Source organism: Oncorhynchus mykiss, chromosome 27 (genome assembly GCF_013265735.2).
Source record: "Oncorhynchus mykiss isolate Arlee chromosome 27, USDA_OmykA_1.1, whole genome shotgun sequence".
NCBI classification, from domain to species: domain Eukaryota; kingdom Metazoa; phylum Chordata; class Actinopteri; order Salmoniformes; family Salmonidae; genus Oncorhynchus; species Oncorhynchus mykiss.
In genome coordinates this window covers 6,157,501-6,182,718 of record NC_048591.1, presented here as the reverse complement: position 1 = coordinate 6,182,718, position 25,218 = coordinate 6,157,501, and the positions used below count along the sequence as shown (strand labels likewise).

The 25,218-nt window shown below is 47.4% G+C and overlaps 1 protein-coding gene across 3 annotated transcripts in view; it reads right to left on the bottom strand.

Moving 5' to 3' along the window:
* The window catches only part of LOC110507407 (signal-induced proliferation-associated 1-like protein 3), a 95,048-nt gene that overhangs the window by 24,849 nt on the left and 44,981 nt on the right, over nucleotides 1–25,218 (bottom strand). For all 3 annotated transcript variants that reach the window (XM_021587390.2, XM_036964760.1, XM_036964759.1), the window contains 9 exons: nucleotides 16,649–18,335; nucleotides 15,039–15,169; nucleotides 11,077–11,265; nucleotides 10,708–10,882; nucleotides 10,169–10,272; nucleotides 4,907–5,064; nucleotides 4,229–4,811; nucleotides 3,780–3,878; nucleotides 3,514–3,689 (listed from right to left, as the gene is read on the bottom strand). In XM_021587390.2, the coding sequence (XP_021443065.2) occupies nucleotides 3,514–3,689; nucleotides 3,780–3,878; nucleotides 4,229–4,811; nucleotides 4,907–5,064; nucleotides 10,169–10,272; nucleotides 10,708–10,882; nucleotides 11,077–11,265; nucleotides 15,039–15,169; nucleotides 16,649–18,107 (3,074 nt within the window). In that variant the 5' untranslated portion in view covers nucleotides 18,108–18,335. The remainder of the gene's footprint in view (nucleotides 1–3,513; nucleotides 3,690–3,779; nucleotides 3,879–4,228; nucleotides 4,812–4,906; nucleotides 5,065–10,168; nucleotides 10,273–10,707; nucleotides 10,883–11,076; nucleotides 11,266–15,038; nucleotides 15,170–16,648; nucleotides 18,336–25,218) is intronic.

The window sequence follows — 25,218 nt, the reverse complement described above, 5'->3', positions numbered from 1 at the left end:
CGCCAAACATAACGTTTTGCATTGTTGCCAAAAAGTTCAATTTTGGTTTCATCTGACCAGAGCACCTTCTTCCACATGTTTGGTGTGTCTCCCAGGTGGCTTGTGGCAAACTTTAAACAACACTTTTTATGGATATCTTTAAGAAATGGCTTTCTTCTTGCCACTCTTCCATAAAGGCCAGATTTGTGCAATATACGACTGATTGTTGTCCTATGGACAGAGTCTCCCACCTCAGCTGTAGATCTCTGCAGTTCATCCAGAGTGATCATGGGCCTCTTGGCTGCATCTCTGATCAGTCTTCTCCTTGTATGAGCTGAAAGTTTAGAGGGACGGCCAGGTCTTGGTAGATTTGCAGTGGTCTGATACTCCTTCCATTTCAATATTATCGCTTGCACAGTGCTCCTTGGGATGTTTAAAGCTTGGGAAATCTTTTTGTATCCAAATCCGGCTTTAAACTTCTTCACAACAGTATCTCGGACCTGCCTGGTGTGTTCCTTGTTCTTCATGATGCTCTCTGCGCTTTTAACGGACCTCTGAGACTATCACAGTGCAGGTGCATTTATACGGAGACTTGATTACACACAGGTGGATTGTATTTATCATCATTAGTCATTTAGGTCAACATTGGATCATTCAGAGATCCTCACAGAACTTCTGGAGAGAGTTTGCTGCACTGAAAGTAAAGGGGCTGAATAATTTTGCACGCCCAATTTTTCAGTTTTTGATTTGTTAAAAAAGTTTGAAATATCCAATAAATGTCGTTCCACTTCATAATTGTGTCCCACTTGTTGTTGATTCTTCACAAAAAAATACAGTTTTATATCTTTATGTTTGAAGCATGAAATGTGGCAAAAGGTCGCAAAGTTCAAGGGGGCCGAATACTTTCGCAAGGCACTGTAGAATCCAAGCCCTGACCTTTTTAGTCACCCAGCTGTTGCTCAAGTTTTCATTTGGGCAGGAACACAATAAGATAAACCTAACTAACTAATATCATAACGATTCTCTCCGTCAGCCTTTTATTTGCGTGCACGGAGCCCAGATGTGTCAACTTGCATTGACTTTATACACGCAAGGCATGTGGAAATGGCCGCCTAAGCCGAGTCCGCTCTAGTTAAATACTTTCATGAGATCCCGTGGAGATATCAGGCTTTTCTTCGACTTCCCCCCGATAACAGTCATGACCTGGACCTTTCGAGTAGTCACTGCACTACCACATACAATGAGGTGCACATTGAAAACCTCGAGCAAACCCAAAAGGAACACAATGACGCAATAATGAGACAACAATGACCAACATCAGTTTCAGTGGGGGGGGGGCTCAATAGCAATAGATCCCTTTTTTAACCAGGGCACCTGCGCGACAGACTCACCCTCTCAACATCCTCACTGAAGTCTTGAGCAGAAACGGCACATGCATCTTTCGTCCTTCATCACTATTTCATGGTAAAGTCTATTATTGGAGGTTGAAGAGGCACCACGCAGCGCCACAGCAAAGGCTGCCTCAGACACCAGACCATGTGCGGGAGAGGAGAGAGGAGGAGAGGGACAGACTAGTGAAAGGAAGAGAGGGAAGATAGAGACGAGGAGAGGAGAGACAGAAGAGAGGAGAAAGAAAGTGGGGGGGTAAAGGGAAGAAAATGAAAAATGAATAAATTAGAGGACAAGGAAAAGAGATGAGAAGTGGAGAAAGTGACAGAACATCTGAATATAGCCTAGGTAACGGACAAGAAGAGGAGTGCAGGAACAAAGAATCAAAGGATAGCTGGGCAGATTGTCCAGTGTGTGTCTGTATGTGTCCGTGTGATCTGTCCCGTACTATTTGACCTGGATTAAGCTCAATCACACTGGCCTGGCCACACTAAGCCCAAGACTGCTTTAGAAAACAAACAAACAAACACACCACTACTACCACTGCAGGCTAAGGTAAACAGAGCACACACACACACACACACAGAGGGGACCACGCAACATCACATGCACTGTCGGTATGAAAGATACCAGGAGACATTGCATGAGTAGAATGATGGTCTCACTATCACACTCATACATATACCAGTGAGTGTACTAACCAACCTTGGAAGGAAAAACCTAGATCCCACACAAACGCACGAATACGACTGCCAATGTCAAGCCACGAAAACAACCCTCACACACACACACACAGACACTGGATAAGAACGCGCGCGATGCACACACACCAGAGTACCAACCTTCGAGAGAGAGAGAACACCAGTGCCCACTTCCAGAGACGGCTCCATCGCAATGGCCGGCCTGACAGCTGGGGAGCTCTCTCTCTCTCACACACACAGGGAGGGGGAGAGAAAGAGGAGAACGTGAAGCCAGTTCCTTCTCTCCCTCCCACTTGGCTTCTCCCACCTGAGAGGTGTTCAGACACGTCTTCCCATTCAATGCCGGCTAGCCTACTGTACACACACTATCTCTCTCCCTCCTTTTCTACCCTTTTCATTAGCATGGAGCACACATTTTTAATTTATCGCCTCTTTATTTATTTATTTGCCCTCTTTCTGCAGATTCCGGGCCTTAATCTCATGCAATCTGTTGTCCCGGATCACTATAGCAAACGAGTGTGATCGAGAGGGGGAGGGGGGGGTGAAAGAGAGAGGGCGGAACAGAAAGAGTGAAATACAAGACTAATTACGTAGTGTGTGTGGAGGAGTAAGCATGTGTGTGTGTGTGTGTGTGTGTGTGTATCAAAGGGGTTTAAGTCATGCAATTAAACTGCCTTACACATTGAAGAAATCCAACGACGGTGCAATCACACAGCCCCGGCAGCACAATTACTGTATTTAGCATCCCCCAACTCAATCAAGAACAGACATCCTGCTACTTGTGACCGACTACAGAGCAGCACACTCTGGGAGGGGGGGGCACCCTATATAGTGCACTACTTTTCACCGGGGCCCTGTTCAAAAGCAGCGCACTAAATAGGGAAAGGGGTGCCATTTGGGACACCGCCAAGCTGGGCTAGAAATCGAGTAGAGACTAGTCACACTGTGTGTAGTCAGTGCGTATTCATCTCAGTAACATTCAAACCCACAGTATTTAATAGAGCCTCATTATCCCACTGTACTCAAGGCCCACACTCAGATGAAAGGTTGAGAGGAACGGAGATGGGTGAAGGGGAGATAGCGAGAGAGAGAGGCTGAGGGAAAAACACAGGCCTTGACGGACAGAACGAGAGACGGGGAATAAGAAAGCTTGAAAGGACACGATTCATTCTATTGTTGCCTCTTTCTATCCGTCTCTCTTTCCCTCTCCTCTTTCACCAAGCCCACACCATGTGCCTCTCGCCTCCCTCCCTTTCACACACACCCACTCAAAACTCTCCTCAGAACAGAGACGTCTGGCCAGCATCTCTCAGCTCTGTGTGTGTTGCTGTGTGTGCGTCTTCTCTCTCTACAACATATCCTTAGAGGCAGGATGATGCTTTGACAGCAAACACACAAGCGCATTCATTTTCACATACACACACTCAAACGCGCACACACTGACCTGCGGGGCCCTCCCTCCTCGTAGGGCGGGATGATCACCACTTTAACGGTGACAGACGTCCTCAGTAGGTCGATCATCTGCTCGTGTGTCAGGGTTACCGCGGCAACCTTGCAGATCTCCACCAGCCGGCTGCCCTGCCTCAGCCCTGCCTGCCAGGCGAAGCCGTACTCCTCCACCTAAAATAATCGTACTTTCAATACAATTTTAGGTCGGATTTTTACATGCGTTTACTGAAAAACGTGTTTTAGAAAGTATGGGGAAAGTACCTCAGCCACGGTGCCGTCCAGACTGACGTGGAACCCCAGCTGTCCCAGGCCGTTCCTCCTCAGAGTCATATCCGCCGTCTCACAGCCCACCGTCAGCGCCTGGGGAGAGAGGGAGGGAGGGGGAAGAGCTTAGGGGCTTTCAGCAAATAAAAGGGCTTCAAAAGGCTGGTGGTTTTAAATGCGTCATTAAATACATAATTATACTGCCACACAACAACAGCCAAACATGCTATTTTCATAGATTTTTAGTTTCAGTATGAGTGTTGAACCTCCTCTTGACAATAATCACAGTCATCTTAGCCTGGGTGCCTGTGGGTTTCAGCAAAACTTTTAATTGTCTAATTTCTTCCACACAAAAAAATCCAGTTAAACTCTTCCCTGCCTCATACTCTTCCCTGCCACCATACCCCTGGTTAACTTCCCCAGCTCTGTGACCTCTGCCCGCTCACCTTTAACCTCTGCACCACCTCCCTGATGTCCTGAGCAAAGCCCTCGGGGACTCTGACGGCGATGTGGTCTCCTCTCCCGTAGAAGATCTTCAGCGCCAGCCTCTCCGGCGTCCAGCCGATCACGTCGGCGCAGAAGCAGTTGAACACCACTTCCTTGGTGTTGCAGTCTGCCAGGAGGATGTACTCTGCCGACACGCCCAGAGCGCAGGAGATCTCCGTCCCGCCGCCACTGAAGTCCTGGGCCAGCACCCTCCACGCCACCGCCCCGGCCGCTCCCAACTCTGCCCCCTCTCTCGCCCGCGCCCGCTCTCTCTTCTTCGACGCCAGCGAGATGAGGTTGTTGAGTTTGCCCGCGGAGTCTAGCGGCGTACTGCTCACACAGTTCTCGGCTAAGTCTCTGAGGTACTCCTGTCGCGTGCGCGTGGCCATGGTGTGGAACTTCTCAGACTTGTGCGCGGCGCTCTCTGCATTGATGACCTTGGCCAAGAGGAAGTTGCGGAAGGCTTCAGGGCCACGGAACGTCACCCCGCTGGGGATGGGCGGGCCAAAGGAAGGTACGTCATTCATACGCGTCACAGCCACACTGAAGAGAGGGGAGAAAAAACAACCATCAACAACCGACCAATAACAACAGCCTAATGGATACCATGGTGAGAGTTGGTGCCCCCTCCCCCCTACCTGTAGCAGGTGTCGTCGGAGCAGGGGTTGTGCACGCGGACGATGACGAACACATGCTGGAAGTGGGAGCGGACGTTCTGAGGGGTGAAGGGCAGCGCTCCCGGCTCCTGGAAGATTACTGTGACGATGTCGTTCCCTATGTGCCTCTTCCTCAGGAGCTGAGGGAGAAAAAGGAGAGGGGGGGGGAGGGTGAGAGAGAGCAAAAAGGAACGTGTGAAAGAGGGAGACAGAAAGGAGTGCGAGCGAGGGTGGAGGTAAGGACACAGAGTTGGCAGGGGGAGAGACAAACAGAAGCAGAGGGAGGGAAGGAGAGTGAGCGGGGGAGACACCGAGCACAAATTAACATGAGTGAGCCAGAATTGGCACACGGGCTCACTTGACTCACTATCGCACCAGTATATTGTTTGGGAAAAGTCCGCGAGAGAGAGAGAGACAGATTGGTCCCAGTCTACGCGGATGTAGGTCTGAGATTGGGATACAGATATAGGCATTGAGCAGTGAGAGAACTGCTGAGGCCAACTAGCAGATCTTTATGTAATGCTACATTCGATTGAGTATGTGTGAATGTCAGTCACACAGTGACAGAATACATACCGTGTCCATTCCGGTGCTTGCCCACCCTCTCTCTCTGCAGCAGTGTGAAAGTGTCAATTACACAAGACAGCATAGAGCCTAAACACACCCTACGGGGTGCTGCTGGAGCTCTGTACGCCTGAGACACCAGTTCTGCCTGGGGCTGGACAACTGACAGAGGCCCCTGCGGTCCGGATGTACCGGAGGGCCTGCTCTCCTCCTCATGTCCTCTCTTAGTCACAGTCACCTCTTCGGCTCTCTCTTTTTGACTCTCCTCCTCTCTCTGGCACATAACATTACTCTATAATCGACTGCCTTAGCAGATCTCCCTCTCTCCTTTCCGTCCCTCAGAGTGAGGGTTTACTGGTGATCAACACTGACACCTAGAGGTTGTGTGGCAGAAGTAAAAATGTTGGCGCTGTCGCCTTTGAGCCTCTGGATGGAGTCAGTGTGCTGAATATTCATCTACTCTCTCCCATTGTGCCGTTTACACACTCACATAAAAGTAGTTCACAGTCAGGGACACGCACACATATAGCGTAACCACAGAGTTTTCAAACCCAGAGGCCCAACGTCGCGATACTTCTGGGAATGCATCTGGAAGCAGACTTGACACACCAGACAGGGGGTTTGGCAGACAGAGAAGTGAAAAATGTGTCCTTAAGGCAAAACCTAGATTTGAGCCAAAGTCTTAAGTTGCTGAACCTGTCATTACTACAACCTCGTGAAAGTGACAAACTGACACGCACATAAAAAAATATATAAAAAAAAAACGAAACTTTATATCGAAGGAGTGCCTTTCGTTTGAATGTCTGCACATGCGCAGTTCGGCACGACGTGACTGTCCGACCCATTGGCGTTTTTTTTGCGCATGAGCTACGCTAGCTAATGTCGCCATGACGTTGCCTTCAAGTGTGACCGGGGATTTCGATTGTAGAAGCAGTTTCTGCCCATCTTCACACTGAAACCGTCTTTGGCGTAACCCATTCACACACAGTTCATATTTTATTCATCGAACTTGTTATTTAATTAACAAGGTTGGTCAACTGAGAACCAATTTTCATTAACAGTGATAGCCTTGGAATCTCTGTTGCTATAGCTTAAACAGAGTTTTCATAACCTACCCATTCACATACATAGGCTGCTGTTTGCATACTTTTAGCAACAGTTGTATGCATTAGCAAGCTTACACTATATATACACAAAAGTATGTGGAACACCCCTTCAAATTTGTGAATTTGGCTATTTCAGCCACACCCGTTGCTGACAGGTGTATAAAACCGAGCACTAAGCCATGCTATCTCCATAGACAAACACTGGCAGTAGAATGGCCTTACCGAAGAGCTCAGTGCTGAAGTGCTCAGTGCTGAAGCGCAAAGCGCATAAAAAAATAGTCTGTCCTCGGTTGCAACACTCACTACCGAGTTCCAAGCTGCCTCTGGAAGCAACGTCAGCACAATAACTGTTTGTCGGGAGCTTCATGAAATGGGTTTCCATGGCTGAGCAGCCGCACACAAGCCTATGCAACAATACCATGCGCAATGCCAAGAGTCGGCTGGAGTGGTGTAAAGCTCGCCGCCATTCTCTGGAGGGACGAATCACGCTTCACCATCTGGCAGTCCGACGGACTAATTTGGGTTTGGCGGATGCCAGGAGAACCCTACCTGCCTCAATGCATAGTGCCAACTGTAAAGTTTGGTGGAGGAGGAATAATAGTGTGGGGCTGTTTTTCAAGGTTCGGTATAGGCCCCTAAGTTCCAGTGGAGGGAAATCTTAATGCTACAGCATACAATGTCATTCTAGACAATTCTGTGCTTCCAAACTGTGGCAACAGTTTGGGGAAGGCCCTTTCCTGTTTCAGCATGACAATGCCCCCATGCACAAAGCGAGGTCCATACAGAAATGGTTTGTGGAGATCGGTGTGGAAGGACTTGACTGGTCCTGCACAGAGCCCTGACCTCAACCCCACCGAACACCTTTGGGATGAATTGGAACGCCGACTGCGAGCCAGGCCTAATCGCACAACATCAGTGACCTCACTAATGCTCGTGGCTGAATGGAAGCAAGTCCCTGCAGCAATGTTACAACATACAGTGCCTTGCGAAAGTATTCGGCCCCCTTGAACTTTGCGACCTTTTGCCACATTTCAGGCTTCAAACATAAAGATATAAAACTGTATTTTTTTGTGAAGAATCAACAACAAGTGGGACACAATCATGAAGTGGAACGACATTTATTGGATATTTCAAACTTTTTTAACAAATCAAAAACTGAAAAATTGGGCGTGCAAAATTATTCAGCCCCTTTACTTTCAGTGCAGCAAACTCTCTCCAGAAGTTCAGTGAGGATCTCTGAATGATCCAATGTTGACCTAAATGACTAATGATGATAAATACAATCCACCTGTGTGTAATCAAGTCTCTGAATAAATGCACCTGCACTGTGATAGTCTCAGAGGTCCGTCAAAAGCGCAGAGAGCATCATGAAGAACAAGGAACACACCAGGCAGGTCCGAGATACTGTTGTGAAGAAGTTTAAAGCCGGATTTGGATACAAAAAGATTTCCCAAGCTTTAAACATCCCAAGGAGCACTGTGCAAGCGATAATATTGAAATGGAAGGAGTATCAGACCACTGCAAATCTACCAAGACCTGGCCGTCCCTCTAAACTTTCAGCTCATACAAGGAGAAGACTGATCAGAGATGCAGCCAAGAGGCCCATGATCACTCTGGATGAACTGCAGAGATCTACAGCTGAGGTGGGAGACTCTGTCCATAGGACAACAATCAGTCATATATTGCACAAATCTGGCCTTTATGGAAGAGTGGCAAGAAGAAAGCCATTTCTTAAAGATATCCATAAAAAGTGTCGTTTAAAGTTTGCCACAAGCCACCTGGGAGACACAAACATGTGGAAGAAGGTGCTCTGGTCAGATGAAACCAAAATTGAACTTTTTGGCAACAATGCAAAACGTTATGTTTGGCGTAAAAGCAACACAGCTGAACACACCATCCCCACTGTCAAACATGGTGGTGGCAGCATCATGGTTTGGGCCTGCTTTTCTTCAGCAGGGACAGGGAAGATGGTTAAAATTGATGGGAAGATGGATGGAGCCAAATACAGGACCATTCTGGAAGAAAACCTGATGGAGTCTGCAAAAGACCTGAGACTGGGATGGAGATTTGTCTTCCAACAAGACAATGATCCAAAACATAAAGCAAAATCTACAATGGAATGGTTCGAAAATAAACATATCCAGGTGTTAGAATGGCCAAGTCAAAGTCCAGACCTGAATCCAATCGAGAATCTGTGGAAAGAACTGAAAACTGCTGTTCACAAATGCTCTCCATCCAACCTCACTGAGCTCGAGCTGTTTTGCAAGGAGGAATGGGAAAAAATGTCAGTCTCTCAATGTGCAAAACTGATAGAGACATACCCCAAGCGACTTACAGCTGTAATCGCAGCAAAAGGTGGCGCTACAAAGTATTAACTTAAGGGGGCTGAATAATTTTGCACGCCCAATTTTTCAGTTTTTGATTTGTTAAAAAAGTTTGAAATATCTAATAAATGTCGTTCCACTTCATGATTGTGTCCCACTTGTTGTTGATTCTTCACAAAAAAAATACAGTTTTATATCTTTATGTTTGAAGCCTGAAATGTGGCAAAAGGTCGCAAATTTCAAGGGGGCCGAATACTTTCGCAAGGCACTGTATATTGGAAAACCTTCCCAGAAGTGTGGAGGCTATTACAGCAGCAAAGGGGGGGGACCAATTCCATATTAATGCCCATTATTTTGGAATGAGATGGTCGACGAGTAGGTGTCCACATACACTACATGACCAAAAGTATGTGCTAGCATCAGTGACTGTACAGTTGGCATGTATTCAAGGAACATAAATACTTTTAGCAGCACATTACCAACATAAGTACACTCGTGGGGTTTATATGACCTTGTGCATTCACCCACATTAAGTTCTCATGCAAACACTTGAGCCAACGATTTAAACACACACGCGCGCACACACAAAAATGCCGAGCTTAACAACTGACACAGTTCACCCAGACACACCGTTACCACAACGCCCTGAGGGATATGTAGGAAGGCAGAGTTATTTAAAAGCAGAAAGGGAAAAATAGTCTTTCAAAACCTAGAGACTGAGCCCCACCCAGCTTTGAACCAGTTATGAGAGAGAGGACTGAAAAGCTCATTCAAAGAGAACAAAGGCTCCATAAAAATACTGCAGACACACAGAATGGAAGAGGAACAACACTCTAAAAGAGAAGCGAGGGAGCGGGGCAAGAGAGAAGTTCCATTTCATGAGCAGCTGCAATTGTCCATGTCCGAGCCAGACAAACTATAGAACAGCACTACAACAAACCCCATTACACAAAATATTTAACCCTTCGTCCGCCATGCGTCTTCTGAATCTGAGATGCATGACGCTCGATGGTGACACTCGGACGGACGTCCAAAGGATTAGTGAGATCGTGACAATGGCCACATTACCCAGAGTACCCTTTAGGCGTCTGGAAGAGTGCCCGAGCCTTTGTGACTACACCTGTGGGATTGACCAGACAAAACTACTAGATAGAAGGGTAGTTGAAGAGGCAGGATGAATCCTATCTTGTTGGCATGAAGGTGTCTGGGGTGGGCTGTGGTAGACCGTGCTGTGTGTGTGTTGGTCTCACCTGCTGGGGGTTGTTGGGCATGTAGGGCAGCATGGTGGACACGTGGAACATGACCTCATAGCCCTGGTAGGTGGTGTACAGGGAGTGGGTGCCCGTCGAGTCAGCTGGGGGGAAACCGAGAGAGAAACAAACACACGCACAAGCAAACACAGGGTTAATATTCCGTTATCCAGTCCCAGTTCAGCACCAAGACATGAACTCCACAAGTGAAGGAACACAATGGAAAGAGAGCGCCACATCAAAAGCCGCAGTCCGTAGAGAATTACAATACTATTTTAGGAAACCACATAACTCTTTTTTTCTAAAGGTTTTTGCTTCATTAGGCAGTTATGTAGCAACACTGTTTTTATATTCATGCACCATTTGACAGGAATCACTCATTTCCCTCAGTGTTCACACCCTTTAGTCGATCATTCTATGACTGCAAGGTCAGGAAGGCATGCAGAAAACTCTGTTCTGACATTAGGCACGCGCAGTCACAGGCGAACGAACGCCCTACTACGCACCCCCCTCACACACCGACACACGCGGACACGTACTCTTGGTGTCCAGCTGGGCGGCGTAGTTGGTGAAGCCTCGGAGGCACACCTGCTCCCCTAGCAGGTCCATGAAGGCCGAGAAGGCGGGCGTGGCCTCTTCGTTGTTATACATCTCCTCTTCGGTGCTCTGCCCTGCCCGACACAGCAGCACTCCCACCTTGTGCTTCTGACTCAGCTACACCGGAGAAGAAACACATATTAGGCGGCATTCACACGCGGACGCCAGCCCCTGGCTCAAACAGAGACATTCCCATCTGGTGTTTATGACTGTAGCTGTAGGTGGTGATATCAGAGGTGATGTAAGACAGAGACAGATGCACGGAGATATCATAGAACTCGCGCCTGAGACCGTGACCCCGCTAGACTCACCCCCTGTTCGTCCAGTTTGAGGAGCTGCTCGGTGACCTTGGGTGTGCTGAGAGCCAGGCGCAGACAGGACACACTGAGCTCCGGGACCACCTGCTCCAGCACCTCCTTCAGGGGGAGACCCCGCACCGTGCCGTGCCTGCCCGTGGAGGTCACAGCATCCTCCAGGATGGACCCCCGCAGCGTCACCAGCTACACACAGAGGACATTGAACTCATTAGAGATGTAAAAAAAAATAAAAACACACAAAGGAGATGAAATGTACTTTATTGTCCAATAACTTGAAGAGAACGTTCTCACATCTATGTCGCCGGGGAGTTTAAATGTTTTTTTGTTTTTTTTGAGACATTGAGAAATAGGACAGATATCTGCAATCTGTACTCGGGGTGTTTCCAGACAGCGGGGCTATAATAATCTCAGGCGCTGAGAGAGCTATACGTTATTCAAGGTACTCAGAGACCGCGGCACCGTGCTTCATTAAAACTGCAACACAGTGCTGAGGAACTAGACGGGGCGAGAGAGTGCTTCACCTTAACGAAATCAAGGGTTTGGTGTGGCGGAAAAGAAACCCCTAGACAGTGCAGGTTAAATTCCAGCTATTCAGATTGCCTTCCGGCACAATATAGAGCTCCTCTTGTCAATGGACTCCATAAGTCATTTTATCAGATGCAGAGACAATAGTTGCCAATAACTTGCAGTCTAACTATTCATACCGTGTTTCCCCCGGTGACCTCTAACAAGTACCTCCAATCCATCTCTCCCCCTGAGAGGCAGGGTGGGAAACCCTATGTTGGCGTCCAGCAGTGACTGACTGCGCCAATCTGGGGCATTTGTGGCTTATGTGTAAGAATGTGTGTGTGTGTGTGTGTGTGTATCGTGTGGTTACAGCATGCTGTGTCAGCATCGTTCAGACTTCAATTAGAGAGTATGGGAGAAGGGAGGGAGGGGTAGTGAGCATTCTCTCGCTCTCTCTCTGTGGGAACCAAGGGCAGGCCTGAGTGGAGTGTCTGTGTGAGCTGAGCACTGTAGACACAGGCGGCGGAGCGGCCCATTGTTCCATAGGGGCTAAGGTGATGAGGCCAGGCAGCCATGTAATCCAGCTAAAAACAACACGAGGGAGGGCAGCAGCCAACCAGAGGGGCACGGCCACAGGACTCACCGGTCACTATTGGGAAGCACATGTATTAGACAGGGTGCAAGCAGAAACTCTATGTACACCCAAGTCTGTTAGGCTCGCTATTTGTGCAGTGGAAGTCAATCTTTCAAATCAGTCGCAGAGTACGAGAGAACCTGTGTGTGCAGGAAAGGTAGTGCCAGGTATATGTGGACCCTTGAGTGCCCTAAAGAAATCGTGGCCTGGATTGCTTATGGGGTTTTCCACGTAAATATTTCAGTGCTTCTGGTGGTGCCCTAGTAAATTAATGGGAGCGCAAAAACTCTGCCCAAGGAGAAAGTGCCCACTTCTGTTTATAACCTACTAAAGAGTACTTCGGAAAAGCTAGACGGGTGATTGGGCCAATCATAGAGAATGCCCTGTCCCAGGGCTGGAGGGGTGATGATCCAATCAGAGCACATCTTTGCTTGCCTGGCTACCCAGACTCCTCTCTCCAGCCAAACACTACGACACTCCAACGAACGTTTGTTTCTTCTCCACAATGAGTCTGGATCGGAGTACCTCCACGACCCTTCGCCGAATGGGAACACATTCAGGGCGTGTATGATTGGTCCAAAAACCGATGGGTTGGGCCAGAGCCAGAACAGCCATGGGTACAGCGGAGGTTTGAAAAGGTGTCATTGGCTTTGATACTCTTGATTGGTTAGAGACGATCCAAATCGCTGATTACTTTGCTTTGTACAACGTCCCTCTTCACCACAAACTACTTCAAACGACGGCAGTCTCAGACTAAAAGTATGTAGCGAACGACAGAGCAACGGAATAATTCAGTTTGAGTCGTCAGGCTACATCTTTGCTTGAATGAGGAGGTTTGACATACAGTGGGACAAAAAAGTATTTATTCAGCCACCAATTGTGCAAGTTCTCCCACTTAAAAATATGAGAGGCCTGTAATTTTCATCATAGGCACACTTCAACTATGACAGACAAAATGAGAGAAAAAAAATCCTGAAAATCACATTGTAGGATTTTTTATGAATTTATTTGCAAATTAAGGTGGAAAATAATTATTTGGTCACCTACAAACAAGCAAGATTTCTGGCTCTCACAGAACTGTAACTTCTTTAAGAGGCTCCCCTGTCCTCCACTTGTTACCTGTATTTATGGCACCTGTTTGAACTTGTTATCAGTATAAAAGACACCTGTCCACAACCTCAAACAGTCACACTCCAAACTCCACTATGGCCAAGACCAAAGAGCTGTCAAAGGACACCAGAAACAAAATTGTAGACCTGCACCAGGCTGGGAAGACTGAATCTGCAATAGGTAAGCAGCTTGGTTTGAAGAAATCAACTGTGGGAGCAATTATTAGGAAATGGAAGACATACATAACCACTGATAATCTCCCTCTATCTGGGGCTCCACGCAATATCTCACCCCGTGGGGTCAAAATGATCACAAGAATGTTTAGCAAAAATCCCAGAACCACACGGGGGGACCTAGTGAATGACCTGCAGAGAGCTGGGACCAAAGTAACAAAGCCTACCATCAGTAACACACTACGCCGCCAGGGACTCAAATCCTGCAGTGCCAGACGTGTCCCCCTGCTTAAGCCAGTACATGTCCAGGCCCGTCTGAAGTTTGCTAGAGAGCATTTGGATGATCCAGAAGAAGATTGGGAGAATGTCATATGGTCAGATGAAACCAAAATAGAACTTTTTGGTAAAAACTCAACTCGTCGTGTTTGGAGGACAAAGAATGCGTTGCATCAAAAGAACACAATACCTACTGTGAAGCATGGGGGTGGAAACATCATGCTTTGGGGCTGTTTTTCTGCAAAGGGACCAGGACGACTGATCCGTGTAAAGAAAAGAATGAATGGGGCCATGTATCGTGAGATTTTGAGTGAAAACCTCCTTCCATCAGCAAGGGCATTGAAGATGAAACGTGGCTGGGTCTTTCAGCATGACAATGATCCCAAACACACCGCCGGGCAACGAAGGAGTGGCTTCGTAAGAAGCATTTCAAGGTCCTGGAGTGGCCTAGCCAGTCTCCAGATCTCAACCCCATAGAAAATCTTTGGAGGGAGTTGAAAGTCCGTGTTGCCCAGCAACAGCCCCAAAACATCACTGCTCTAGAGGAGATCTACATGGAGGAATGGGCCAAAATACCAGCAACAGTGTGTGAAAACCTTGTGAAGACTTACAGAAAACGTTTGACCTCTGTCATTGCCAACAAAGGGTATATAACAAAGTATTGAGATAAACTTTTGTTATTGACCAAATACTTATTTTCCACCATAATTTGCAAATACATTCATTAAAAATCCTACAATGTGATTTTCTGGATTTTTTTTTCTCATTTTGTCAGTCATAGTTGAAGTGTACCTATGATGAAAATTACAGGCCTCTCTCATCTTTTTAAGTGGGAGAACTTGCACAATTGGTGGCTGACTAAATACTTTTTTGCCCCACTGTATAACTAGCTGGGATATTAGTGGAGGGAGGCCTACCAGCGGACCAGGGCATTGTTTGGCTTGGCTGTTCTAAGCAGGGCCTGGTCAGGTGGAAAGTTCCACTGGTAGAGAATGGAGAGATTGGAGGGAGAAGGGAAGGTAAATGGAGCAAGGGGAAGGTGTGGAGCGAGAAGGTAGTGTATATGGAGCCAACATGGGCCGCGGGGACTCACTGAGGTCCAGTCCAGGCATAAATAACAGCGTACAAAAAATCTGCAAAACTCCCACACACACACACTCTGCCTATTCAAACAAACATATCATGGCATCATCAGTATTCACCCTACTCAGTGTTCCCTCTAGCTGTGCGTAGGCAGGTGGGTTGGGTGTTAGTACCTCACTGGTTCTGGCGATGACGCGGTACTGGTACTGGTCCTTCAGGTCTTTAGTGTCGTCCAGTTTCTCCCTGCGGATACTCACAGCCACCGGACCCAGCTTGTCGTCCGTGCCAAAGTAGTTTGAGTGCTCTGCAGTGACACACAGGGACAGAGTGCGTTCACAACATGTCTGAACATGTCTTTGGTACTGTTGAACACGTGTATTGATCATTGTAATAACAGCCTTTGGACATGGAAAAATGGAGGAGGGAAAGTAGGGGGTTGAGAGTGAAAGGAGAGAGTGAGAGAACAGGCTCAAGAGCGGAGGAGGGAAAGAGAAGAGATATGCTCTGCTGAAGAGTGCGATAACAGCAGTGCTTGTATGCATGTGGTTTCAATACATTTTCAATTGTACGTTGAATTAATCAGCTCATCAAGGAACCTGAGGACATCGATTAGCGCTACAAATGACAGACAAAGATTGCACAGCCGAGCCTGTGGCGCGGCGAGCACGGCTTTGCTCGGTACAGATTCTACTCTTCCAGGGGAAGTCACGTGCTTGAGTAACCTTCAGAGGTAGAGAACACAATAGGAATCTACAAAATGACTAAACTCAATTATATTTGTTATTTAAGCCACGGCGATACAATCGCTTGCTTTGACATACTAGCCTTATTGCTTTGCGTGGTATAGGCCTATCGTGGCCAGAAAGGTTGGTTCCATAAACAGAACATTCCACAGGACATTTTTATACATTGTATTATAAGTGTGTGACAGACTGAAGACTGAGTAGCCTATCTGCTTATCTAAAGTTTGATGAATAAGTGGAAATCTCTGATAAGACGCATTCCTGAAGTAAAAAGGCTGTAAACAATTTCCACATGATACAGTAACAGCTTACTCCACAAACTGTGAGCGACTTCTCCTACTTGTGAGTGGAGGAGGAAGAAACTAGTGAAAGAACTGTACGTTTTCAAACTTGTTTCGTCCCTGCATAATTGAAGAGGCTCAGCACTGTTTAGCATTCCAGCTTGGTCTGGCAGTCTAAAATGTCAGCTTTCTGGGTGAGGCTTTTTGACATGCACGCAGGGCATCGCAGTTACTGCTCTGGAGCAGTCTCACGTTCCACGCAGCGTTCAGGGGGACAGGCAGTAGTATTTTTGGAGCGGTAACCTTCATCTCGGTGGTTGCAAGCGTCACAAACCCTGACAACATCTGTCTCTAATTAGGCTCTTACCAGATGATTTAGTCCTTGGGGTAGCTATCTATTTTTCCAGGGTCTAGAGAGGGAATTCTGCACACACACACACACACACACACACACACACAGCTGTTCTGTAGGATGGGGGGACCAGTGTCAGGATTAATGTGCAGGGGCAGAAAGGAAAACGTGTGTGTGAGGGATTAAGCTAATTCTTCTCTGAGCTACAAACTCAGTTTGCCAACAGACAAGAGGCAGGTACATATCTTCTGGGATCGCTGCCAGGTTGGCTGCCCGTACAGGGACAGCTGGATGGAGGAGGAGAGAGTACCGCCAGTGGAAACACTAGTGATACGCTAGACTTTTGTGAATAGTTATAGTAAAAGTAGTTAGGCAGGATTGGTAGGCAAGATCAGATGAGTTGTTACCTTTCCCGTGGAAGTAGTCTCGGTAGTAGCGTGCCCCCAAGTCCACGTGCTCGATGCTACAGAGTTTCAGCCTGTCCATTCTGGTGACTTGCTGCTCTATGGGTACCTCCACCACCGACACACTGGCGTTGCTACGCCGAAGGCTGCCCCTCGCCAGGTCACCAGCGCCCCCCTCCCCTCCCCGCTCGGCCGAGGAGCTCAGGAAGCTGACGTTGCGCTCCCCGTGGCCCCCAGTCTCGTTGTGGAAGTGGGGGCAACTGAGGAGGAGCGGACTGGAGTTGGGGCCACCGGGGGGGGCGTCCAGAGGGTCCATGCCCAGGGAGGGTGTGGGCGCGCTGGGGTCGAGGTCTAGCGTCAGGTCCTCAACGCTGGAGTAGGTAGCGTCCAACCCACTCAGAGTTGAGGACCGTGACACAGCCAGGGAGACTGAGGCCGCCGATGCACCGGTGGCAGTGTTCCTCCGCTTGGCTACGTAGGCGCGCTGAGCAGCCGCCTCATTGAGGTCAAACAGGATGCTCTGGGCGTCGTAGTGGACAAAGCTCTTGGGGCACACCCAGGGTTTGTAGGGTGTATCTGTAGAGTTACGGCCTCCCCCTTCCTCCCACGCCTCCCCTCTGTCCAGCTCCCCTCTGCTGGAGCTGCGGAGCTTCCGGAACAGAGAGGCCGTCCCCAGAGACGACTCTGTCCCCCCGCTCTTCTTCCTCACCCTGTTCTCTGACCGCCCCATCCCTCCATCCTCCCCCCGGGATGTGGGCGTGGGGGAGTGGCCCGTGGGGAGGGGTGCCGAGGGAGGTGAGTTGGTGTACAGTAGCTCCCCCAGGCGTCCGGGGGCAGTGCTGCGCTGGTCGGGCCTCTCCTGGTGGAACTGGCTGAGCATGTCAAAGAAGCTCTGCTCGGGGATGCCCTGCACGTCGATGGAGGAGGTGCTGCCGTACTCCCGGAACAGATTAGCACCTCCACGACCTTCCACCTCGTTCTCATCCTGCTCGCTCAGAGTCACCTCGCTGTTGGACCGCTGCCGTAATGGGGGGAAGGCACGCAGGCCTGAGGGAGACTCTCTTTCACCTCCGTACCCACCACGGAACTCCACGTCCTTCGTGCGTCGCCTTGGTAAACGAGCCACTCCTCCCCTCACCAGCCCGACCTCCGAGATGGGGAAAGATGTGGTCGTCGTGAAGGGGTCGTCTACATGGTGATTACCGCCTTGCCCGTTCTCCAGGAGCGACTCCCTCGATTGCGCATGGCGCGGCGGCCACTCAGCAATACGGGCGCGGACGCCCATCTTGGGAACGGAGACACGTGATTGGGTGGCTGGGTCAGAGGAGGGGGCAGGGTGGCCGTTGGGGGTGAGGTGGAAGGCGGCATGTTGTGTGAGGAGGGACCCAGGCCCTCCCCCTCCGCCCCTCTCCAGCAGGTCTGAGGAGGTGCAGGTGACCCCTCGATCTCTGTAGGTGTTCATGGCGCCCCAGGAGAGCTCAGGGCAGGACAGCAGGCAGGGGGGCAGGGAGCTGGCATCCCAGGCCAGAGTGGGGAGTAGGGGAGAGGGAGAGGAGCCCCACACACACTCTGCTGATGCTGCAGCCTCCACCTCCCACACACATCGCTTTCAATGGGAGGGTGGGACACTGCTGGTCATATGCCCAGTTACACAGTAGGTCGTCTCTCTTCTCTCAGGCTCTGGGCAGATCTGGGGAGAAGACAAAACAAACATTGATATGCTGACGACCACAATAAAACAACATGCACACATGGCATACAGTAATACACTGTTTTTGAACATGCACGCCCAAACACTAACATACACTGGCCAAGATTCACCCCTCCTACTCAATGAAATGACACCACGAAAACGATGACTACAGCAACTCATCTGTACTAGAATGTGAGAGAGAGAGAGAGATTAAGAAAGAGAGGCGAGGGGGTTTGACAGAGGATTTCTCCTGTTGAGACCGATCTTCAGAATGCCTGGTTTATCATCATACTAGTGTCCTATTCAGCAGAAATACACACGCACTATGAATTCCCTTAACACCAAATCAAACTCCTGCATCATAAAGCCATGCTGAAAGCACTAGGCCATTTAAAATATAGAAATCTGACTGGATATTCACACACACAGGTTGCTGCTGCAGTGTAATCATTCAGCTAATATAACTGACAGCAGTCTGTTTCCTCATTTTGCTCCTTCTATCAGCTGGTACTTTGTCCGGGGGGGATGATACATTTACAGTGCCTTCAGAAAGTATTCACACCCCTTGACTTTTCCCACATTTTGTTGTATTACTTACTGCCTGAATTTAAAATGGATTACAATTTAATTTTGTTGTCACTGGCCTACACACACACAATAACCCATAACGTCAAAGTGGAATTATGTTAACATTTTTACAAATTAATAAAAATGAAAAGCCGAAAAATCTTGTGTCAATAAGTACTCAAACCCTTTGTTATGGCAAGCCTAGAGTAAAGATGTGCTGAACAAGTCACATAATAAGTTGCATGGACTCGCTGTGTGCAGTAATAATGCTTAACATGGACTCCACACATACAATTATCTGTAAGGTCCCTCAGTCGAGCAGTGAATTTCAAACGCAGATTCCACTACAAAGACCAGGGAGGTTTTCCAATGCCTCCCAAAGAAGGTCAGACATTTGAGCATAGCGAAATTATTCATTACACTTTGGATGGGGGTATCAGTACACCCAGTCGCTACAAAGATACAGGGGTCCTTCCTAGGGCTGTGGCGGCCATGACATTTTGTCGGCCGGTGATTGTCCAGCGAATAACTGCCGGTCTCATGGTAATTGACCGTTAATTAACAAACATGTTCTCTAGGCTTCCACGCATAGCCTACAAGCCACTGATGCAGAACTTTGGTAAATATACATATTAAAAAATGTAATAAATCAATTTAATATACCCTACACCAGGACAATAATTCCATTATCCATTTTAGACAGGTCTAAAGAAACATGATGTGAAGAAAAAGTAGTCTTTCTCCAAAGAACAGAATAGCATACTCAGAGTTGTCTTTATGTTAGGCCCTGATGTGGCTATTGCCATATGGCTGTGGGCTACACTAGTTCATTTAGCAGACAAGATTTGCTTTGAATTCCGTAGCAAAATTATTTTAGAGTTTGAAAAATACAATTGAACATAGCAGAATAAAATAGAAAGGATATTTTCTCCAAACAATTTCCAAGGGAGTGTGCACATGCAGCTATTCTGTGTTGAGCAGTTAACAAAGAAACAGGTCAAGGGACATATGCTATGTGAGTTATTTATGCAACTTTAGTTGTGATACAAACATTGGGCTATATCTTTTGATTATTAATACATTCTAAGGCTTCATTATGCAAATAATGATGATTTGAAAAAAGTTGCTTTGTTTTCTCTTGTGCAGGCTGCACACACTTCATCAGTCTCTCCTTCACAATTTAACAAGCACTTGATAATATTCTCACCAGGCCTCGAATTTCCCAACAGCATCCCCCTTGCGTGGCCGTAATGCCACCTACAAAAATCCATGCCTTTTTGCAGCCAAAGTGGCCTTGTGCCCTTGGACTGAATATAAGAATTATAATTCCCCTCTCCCTGCCGAGCTGCCGTGCTCGGAAGCACCTCTCACTCACATGGCTCTCTCAAATAATTATTATTAGCCAATGCCCGTCACAGGCATCTCAGCTAAGTAGGGTTCAAGTGACCGCAAACGCGGTCAGTTGTGCACTGGGGCCTCCCGCTCCTCTTTCTATTCTGGTTAGAGCCAGTTTGCACTGTTCTGTAAAGTGAGTAGTGCACAGCGTTGTACGAGATCTTCAGTTTCTTGGCAATTTCTCGCATGGAATAGCCTTCATTTCTCAGAACAAGAATAGACAGACGAGTTTCAGAAGAAAGTACTTTGTTTCAGGCCAATTTGAGCCTGTAATCGAACCCACAAATGATGATGCTCCAGACACCCAACTAGTCTAAAGAAGGCCAGTTTTATTGCTTCTTAAATCAGAACAGTTTTCAGCTGTTCTAACATAATTGCAAAAGGGTTTTCTAATGATCAATTAGCCTTTTAAAATGATAAACTTGGATTAGCTAACACAACATGCACCTGGAACACATGACTGATGGTTGCCGAATGGACCATTATCATGCACCTGTATTGAAACAGGGGCATAGGGGGAAAAAATACATGTCATCTATACAGTTATATAGCGAATGGAGGACGCTTTTCCCGTGGTCCATTTTCATGCCAGCCAGGTAGGCTATACGCCTGTTGTAAACTGAAGCAATGTGCTTAATATTAGAAAAGTTGTTAAATATAGTAGGCCTAGCCTATAGAACACTGATGGTATCCTCCTATTTTTAATAGAGGCCATCAAAACTCTGTTCTCACTCAATTGCAACATGAGTTCATGGGCTCTCGAAGTGTATGATTTCCGAAAACATTTGCATGGATGAGAGGCCACTTGGAATTGGACTGCCGGTGTGGCAGTAATACGGCCACAATAACAGCCCAGCCCTATGAATTCACCTTTCAGCAGGACAATAACCTAAAACACAATCCGAATCTACACTGGAGTTGCTTACCATGAAGACGGTGAATGTTCCTGAGTGGCCGAGTTACCGTCGAGTTAAATTTACTTGACAATCTATGGCAAGACCTGAAAATGGTTGTCTAGCAAGGATCAAAAACAAACTTGACAGATTTCTAAGAATTTTGAGAAGAATAATGGGCAAATGTTGCACAATCCAGATGTGGAAAACTCTTAGAGACTTACCCAGAAAGACTCACAGCTGTAATCGCTGCCAAAAGTGCTTCTACAAAAGTAGACTCAGTGGTGTGAATACTTACGTAAATTAGATGTCTGTATTTCTTTGTCAATAAATGTGCAAACATTTCAAAAAACAGGTTTTCACTTTGTCATTATGGGGTGTGTAGATGGGTGAGAAACAAATATGTAATCCAAGCCGTAACAGAATGTTGAATAAGTCACGGGGTATGAATACATTCAGTTCCAGGGTCAGTGCCAATACCATATTTACAAAGTGCAGGGATACTGGAGTGGTAGGTTTAGATATTTATAGGGGTAAAGTGACTATGCGTCAGGATGGATATATGATAAACAGAGTAGCAGCAGCATATATAATAATTGTATATGTGTGTGCGTGTGTGTAGAATCAGTATGAATGTGTGTGCTTTGAGTGTGTGAGCATGTGTGTTGGCGTGTCAGTGTGAGTGAGTGCTTGTGGGTGAGTGTGTAGAGTGTACATAGAGTGAGTGTGAATTAACAGTGCAACAATAAAATAGAAGGGTCATTGCGGCAGGGTAGCCTAGTGGTTAGAGCGTTGGACTAGTAACCGGAAGGTTGCAAGTTCAAACCCCCGAGCTGACAAGGTACAAATCTGTCGTTCTGCCCCTGAACAGGCTGTTAACCCAGTGTCCCTAGGCCTTAATTGAAAATAAGACTTTGTTCTTAACTGACTTGCCTGGTTAAATAAAGGTTAAAAAAATAAAATAAAAATTTGCAGCGCCATGCGATCGAGGGCGGTGCAGTTGCCATACCAAGCAGTGGTTAGGTTAGATTGGCAGGAGAAAATGCATAAAAACTAAAGTCATATTTATGTCAAATGGAGAGAAGAAAAAAAAGTGTCTTAAAATAATTAAGACCCCGGAGTGTCTGCTATAAAAAATAAAATAGGCTTGGGCTAAATGGCTTAGAATAGATCATCCTAAATTGAGAGAGAGAAAAATATTTCTCTGGACATTTTGCGCTGCTTTGGTGAAAATCTCAACTCTCTGCATTGTTCTCCTGCATTCTGTAAATGTGTTTACAACACATTTATTGATAATATGTTATGCAGGCTATAGCAAAGGAATAGGCCACTTGGCATGGCCCTGCTGTGGGTTACCCGGTCAGCTCTTTACTGCCCGGTAACAGTCAAGTTGAAATAGCCTATACGTAGTCTGTCACACCATGTCGTCGTCACCATCGATGATGGCTCTCAATCATCTTCGATATCAGATACTATCGTAACATCGCCCAACCCTACTCTACCCCCTCCTTCTGTCCATTCTCACCTTCCCTCGCCATGTCGTCTTCAGAGAGAAACAGACGAGGATGCACACAACTAGGCTACTTCATACTCAGCTAAGGAAGAGAAGGGTGAAAAGAAAATTGAGGAGAGAGGGGGAGAGGACGTAAAGTGGGAGAGAGCGAGGAGTTGAGACGGGGAGGAGGAAGAGAGCAGGAACGTGTTCCCTGAACCACAAGGACTCGCCTTAATGTGACAGTCACAAAGAATCAGGCTTCACCACCACTCCGGCGCTATAAAAAGCCTCCCTAGACTCCTAATCTACCACTACTTTATTCAGGGTCTTCTCTTCTCCGCTCAAACTCTCGCTCTAATGTTTTAACTCGCTCTCTTTTTATATGTGTCCCTCTACCTAGGCTAATCCATCTCCGTTTTATTCCGTCTCTTCTCCCGCTCAAAAGCGCTCTCCTCTCTTTCATCGCTCCATCCCTATCGGTTTCTGTCTCTCTCCACTCAGGCTTATGATCCGTCAATCCCTGTTCTCATTCCCATCCCCGACATCTGTCTCCAGTAAATGTATGATCCAGGCCATTTCTCAGTCTGACATCGTTTAATGATGTTAGCTACTGGTACGCGGAAAGGGATGTTTTGTGAGGATCGTAAATCCTTTCCACAGAGTTTCTATTCATCATTCTATTATAACGTTGAGCGATCTCACAAAGGCAGAGAGTGAATGACACTTGTGTACGCTCAGCACAATCCTCTGTGATTCACTTTTGGCATACGACCGTAGTACACACATATACACACACCATGTACAAAACTCATTCACAGCGAGATTTTTTTTTTAATATTATTTTTTTTTTTTTTAATCAGCTGAGAACCAGATGACCTCACAAATGTATCATGTCTTATGTTTTGGGGAAATACAGGCGATTCCAAGAGTCCTGTTCTGATCCCGCTGCTACGGCACAAAGTATTTTCTTATTCGGCGCGGCGGCCGCGATACGCTATCAGTCCCAATCCCAGATAGGCTCCAGCTGCAGCACCCTGAGAAAAGGCCCTTTATTCAGCTGGACGGCCGTCAGGAGCGAGTGGGAGTTCTGTCATGTCTCTGGGTGTCCAAAACACTGAGTCAAGGCCGACAGACACAGTAGAACTGGGCCAAAACTACCACGCAAAAGCTGGAGGGAGGACAGACGGACTAACACAGCCACACAACTATGCGTTTGTTTGGCAAACACATCTCGTTAAGCCGAGCACCGATACGTCTCTAATACGAACTAAAAGGTGCAATGCTATTTTGATGTCTTCGCTAGCCTTCACAGTTCCAAAACTTAAAAGAGATGATCCGCCGCAGCCCAAAATAGGAGGTGCAAGAAAAGTCCTCCAGACAGACCCGTTGCAACCCAAGGCACACATAGAGGTGAACGGGATGAGTTGTTATCCCCAAACAAACAGCAAGAGCTAAATAGAGATAAATAGGGGAGGCAGAAAATGGCAAGTGCCATAGGAAACATGAAGGGCTTTGAGGCCCCCAGGCAGACACAGCGCTGGCCCCAACTACAGAAGACGTAAAGCAGAAACTGAATGCCTTTTAATTACTCCCAGAGCAATTAGTTAGGCCTCTGAAGATGCTTCCCCCGCCACCTCCCTCTCGGGGTGCCTGTGCACCGCGCAAGCCCTGGCCCACACAACGCAAACACACGTTGGAGCGGGTAATTACTCTGCTCACTTGTCATAATCACAGAGAGCTACGAGAGAGCTACAGCTACCAGAGAAATGACTGTACACGACACGACCTCCAGGTGGAGAGAGCTGTTGTTACTGTATCGTGACAATGCCAAGTTACCAAGGACAAGAAAAAGTGACTTGTGGAACAGACCGCATTTGAGATAAAGAGTTAGCCTACGCATAGAATTGTGATATAATTAAGCAATAAGGCCCGAGGGGGGAGTGGCATTACATCGGTAACCAGTTTCTAATGGCAATAAGGCACCTTGGGGGTTTGTGGTATATTGCCAATATACCACAGCTAAGGGCTGTGTCCAGGCACTCCACGTTGCGTCGTGCATATGAACAGTCCTTAGCCGTGGTATATTGACCATATACCACAACCACTCGGGCCTTATTACTTAATTATATAACATGTGGAATACACATTTGGACAGAGGTGAGAAACCCATACACAACAGCAGGTGCTTTCAGATACTTTGATCAAAGACACAAAGGCCTACACACACACACACCCCCCATGACCTTACTACTATTAGGCCGACTCAAATGTAGGCTAAGCTATACAAAGACGAGAGTGACAGCTTGAGAGGGTGACAGGCAGTGGTGACCCGAGGAGGGATTCTACAGTAACATAACATGAATAGTCTAATATTAGCTGTGGTGACGGTAAGATGGCGTAGTCGGTTGTGTCGGGAGCAGATGGTGATACATACTGGGTGACTGGCAGACAGCCGGCAGCGACCAGGCATCACATCACAGCACTGCGATGACAACACACCCTGACAGGACGACAACCCTGCTCCCTGGGA